The following is a 4247-nucleotide window of genomic DNA, read 5'->3' as shown; positions in this document are numbered from 1 at the left end:
ACTTAAATTACTAAAATTAAAAATTACATTGTCTAAATAAAATAAAAATTAAAAAACATAGAAAAATTTTAATCGTCGTCGTTGTCGTCACCGGCATCATCCGTCTCGTCGTCACCGTCCTCATCCTCCTCGTCGTCACATCGTCATCCTCCTCGTCTTCACCATCATTTTGTCATTGGAATTGTCTTTCTCATATGTATTCGGTCAAATCATGTCTTAGATTGTGATGTGTTTCACGGTTTTGTATTTCCAAAACTCTTGAGAATTATGTCGGACTGCCAACTTGTATTACTGCAGATGGATTAAGTATATCGTTTGTGGTATATGAACAAATAGCCCTACCCTCTTCTTTTATTATCATGTTATGTAAAATAACACAAGCAGTTAACATTGTCGTCAATTTTTCCTTGTCCATGTTCGTGTCAGATGTTTGATTATGTGTCACTTTTGTTTGAGGACTCCAAACGCCCGTTCTACATCCTTCCTTGCAGATTCTTGTGCTAACTTTAACATTTTGCGTTTATCGTCGGCCGAAAATGTGTATGACTTGACAAACGTAGCGTATTCTGGATATATCCTATCACCTAGGTAATACCCATATTTATATTCATTTCCATTGACAACATATGACATTTCTGGTGTTTTACCCTGTAAAATATTATTAAATATCGGAGACGCTTGGAGCACATTATAGTCATCGTTTGACCCCGCCATACCAAAGAATGCATGCTAAAACCATAGGTCATTTCAAACAACCGCCTCCAAAATAACAGTCGGCACCCAATGATCACCTCGCGTGAACTGACGACGCCACGCGTTGGGACAATTTGCCTACTCCCAATGTGTACAATCAATGCTACCAAGCATCCCTGGAAAACCATGTTTAGCTTGATGCGCGACATACAACTGTTCAACATCGCTTTTAGTCGAATGTCGCAAGTATATGTCACGGTAAAGCTCTATAACATACTCACAAAATAGATATGTACACTCTCGACCCGTCCTTTCAGACCTTTTCAGATACTCATCTGATGCGTCTGCGGCGATGTCGTATGCCAATTGTCTAAGAGCGGTCGTACATTTTTGTATCGTAGTAAAACCGCGTTTACCTCTAGCATCCCTCGTAATTGGAAAAATTCATAATTACGTGCCAAATCTCTAGCTATACGTAAAAATAAATTTCTACTAATACGAAAACGTTCTTCGAATTTCGATAGATCATATAAACTATCAACGGCAAAATAATCACGTACCAAAAGTTCATGTGTCGCCTCTCGATCCCGGTTGATCCAATTTCTATGCTTCTTCTTGACGTTTGAACTTTCGCCCCTCTCACGTACCATGTCTCGTGCAGCGAACAACAGCGTATACAAAATCAAATCCTCATCAGAATCGTTATCATCAGATGACGAAGAAATCGGAGGAGGGAAATTATCCATTTTTTGGTTGAATGTGTGTGTTTGTTTTGAAAAAATATGGGTGTGTTTTAGTGGAAATTATATGTAAAATGAATGTATATATATATATATATATATATATATATATATATATATATATATATATATAGAGAGAGAGAGAGAGAGAGAGAGAATTTGAAAAAATAATAAAAAGATTTTTTTTTAATTGTCAAACGGTAATATAACGTTCAAAAATGGAATAGTCAATCAAAACTTCTGTCTTCACCGGTCTTCAGCTTCACGCCACACGCAACCCACCCACCCATGGGGCGGTGTTCACGCGTCTCCAAGGGTGTCCACGTCAGCCCCACGCGTGTTTTAGACTACTATACCGGACAACCTAATCTGGCCACCAAAAGCTTAGATTGTTTTTTACCAAATTTTTAATTATTATATAATCTAGATTCAAGGTTGACCCTAACATTTTAAGGATTTTGTGCAATTCATTAAATTTAGACCCTAAAACCAATAACATTTGCTTATTTGTATGTAATTATCAACTATATATACAATTGAAATTCTAAATCACACCTTAAAAAATGACATGGGCCCGTCATAGCTGCTAAAGCTTGATGCTCACCCTTTGCACGCCACACCTCACATATTTTAGAACATTACATGTAGACGATATTCACCAATGACAAATGATATGATCCCCCACATCTAAATTAGAGGTTCGTACCTAAGTGATAAAGGCACCTACCTATTTCATTAATATGGGGAATAAGAGGAGGCACGACTAGAAGAAGACAGGAGCAGTATGCTTAATGATATAATATACCTTTCAATTATCTATGCATTAACGACTAATACAATGGTACGACCAACATACACTTTAGGTAAACATAGGGAATGTAATCTGGAGCATTCATAAGCATTTCGTAATATGAGTTGTCCTAACACATATCTCAACGATCAATTAATCTCTCTCTCTCTCTCTCTCTCTCTCTCTCTCTTAAACATACCCACAGGCTCAATGGTGCATACATTGGCTCGTTTATTGGTTTGTGGTGTTATTTGCACGTATACCATGAAGGCATTATTAGTAAACCACATTCAACCATCTGACCTAAAGGCGACGAAACCTAAGGGGCCACGAGAGGCCATGCCCTTTGGTTTTTAGCTTCCTTATACTAGTATACTTTTGATTTAGAAATCATTATTGAAAAAATAAAAATCAAAACCAAACACTACAAAAAATGAGAGTATTATTGGCAACCGCCGTCGGCGCTATTGCTATGTACGACGTCTATTGTGAGCTGTTGGATTAGGAATAAATCAACGACTGAGATTTATTAATGGGGTTTGATACGGATCGTGGTTTATCACCATTAGTAGCGACGACTTTAGCGGCGACAACCCCCCCCCCCATTTAGCGGCGACATGCAACACAAAAGTCGTATGTCGCCAGCTAAGGGTAATTATTCTTGTAGTGAAATCTATGAATTAAGAAATAAAGCTAAATAACTAATTACCTCTATAAATAAAGCAAAATATCAATCTAACTTGCAACTCAATCTTTAAGGGAAAAAAACTCCAAAACATTATTATCGGCGCTGGAAAAAGTTAATCGAATACATTCCAACTCACTGGAAAATATCCCTAATGAAGTTTTCAACCTTTATTGTTTGTGGGTGAAATGACCCAGCCAGTTTTTTTGATGGTTTGTTTAAAGTTTTGTTTTCGACCCCTAGTATTGATGTTTGTGTTCCGCCAGTAACATTGCCTATCAACAATACGCCCCGTAACATAGTTTTAATTGTTAAATTTATCCAACAAAAAGCCAAAATCCGTTGGATAGTAGATGGTGATGAAAATTCAAAGTATTTTCATAACGCAATAAAGTGCAAAAGCAGGAAAAACAGGATACATGGATTGGTAATTAATGGAAGGTGGAGTACTGATCCAAGCGAAATCAAACGGGAGGTGCATAAATTCTTTGGTAACAAATTCGAAGAGAAGTGGTCGGTAAGACCTAAACTAATCAGTGATGAATTCAAATCACTCACCCTGGATCAAACAGAGTTCTTAGATGCACCGTTTACTCAAGAATAAATAAAACAAGCCATCTGGAATTGTGGTGGTGATAAATCTCCTGGTCCTAATGGTTATACTTTCAAGGTGCTGAAAACAAATGGGAGGTAATCAAATGTGACATCATCCGCTTTGTATCATACTTTGAAACTCATGGTACATTCGCAAAATGTTGTAATTCTTCCTTCATTACCCTCATTCCAAAAGTCAAAGACCCGTTGAATCTCGGAGATTATAGGCCTATCAGTCTCATAGGCTGCATATATAAGATTGTTGCCAAGATACTTGCAGTGCGACTAAAAACTGTGGTAGGTTCTGTGATCGACAAAGTGCAGTCAGCATATATAGAAGGGAGGCACATTTTGGAAGGGACATTAATCATAAACTAAGTCTGTTCATGGGCAAAGAAAACCAAAGAAATGGTGTTCCTACTAAAAATAGACTTTGAGAAAGCATTCGATTCAATCAATTGGGGGTATCTTGATTTGATCATGGAACAGATGGGTTTTAGTTGTAAATGGAGGGGGTTAGATACATGGTTGCCTTTCATCTTCTAGGGCATCAGTATTGGTCAACGGGTCCCCGACTGAAGAGTTTCCAATCTCCAAAGGTGTGAGGCAAGGTGACCCACTCTCTCCTTTTTATTTATTATGGCCATGGAAGGTTTGAATATCGCCATTAAAAATGCTCTAAAGAAATCCCTCATTAATGGCATCTCCTTACCACATGGTGGCCCTACCCTATCCCACTTGTTTC

The 4247-nt window shown here is 37.8% G+C and overlaps 1 protein-coding gene across 1 annotated transcript; it reads right to left on the bottom strand.

The window, feature by feature from the left end:
• Positions 1-441: 441 nt before the first annotated feature.
• On the bottom strand, positions 442-1439 carry LOC145139582 (uncharacterized). Its single transcript, XM_079073357.1, has 2 exons — positions 1110-1439; positions 442-729 (listed from the first exon to the last, which is right to left on the bottom strand). The coding sequence occupies exons 1-2, from the start codon at positions 1437-1439 to the stop codon at positions 442-444; spliced, it is 618 nt and encodes a 205-aa protein (XP_078929483.1).
• Between the last annotated feature and the right edge of the window lie 2808 nt (positions 1440-4247).

Source organism: Lactuca virosa, chromosome 9, assembly GCF_052849685.1.
Source record: "Lactuca virosa cultivar CGN04683 chromosome 9, Lactuca_virosa_CGN04683_v6, whole genome shotgun sequence".
NCBI lineage: Eukaryota > Viridiplantae > Streptophyta > Magnoliopsida > Asterales > Asteraceae > Lactuca > Lactuca virosa.
The sequence above is the reverse complement of the archived record's forward strand: the minus strand, read 5'-3'. Positions and strand labels throughout refer to the sequence as shown.

Excerpts from the sequence above, each read along its gene's own strand:
- LOC145139582 (XM_079073357.1), bottom strand. The coding sequence starts at position 1,439 with ATGGATAATTTCCCTCCTCCGATTTCTTCGTCATCTGATGATAACGAT. Across the intron at positions 730-1,109 it reads AATTACGAGGGATGCTAGAG|CATGCATTCTTTGGTATGGC; the intron begins GTAAACGCGGTT and ends CTATGGTTTTAG.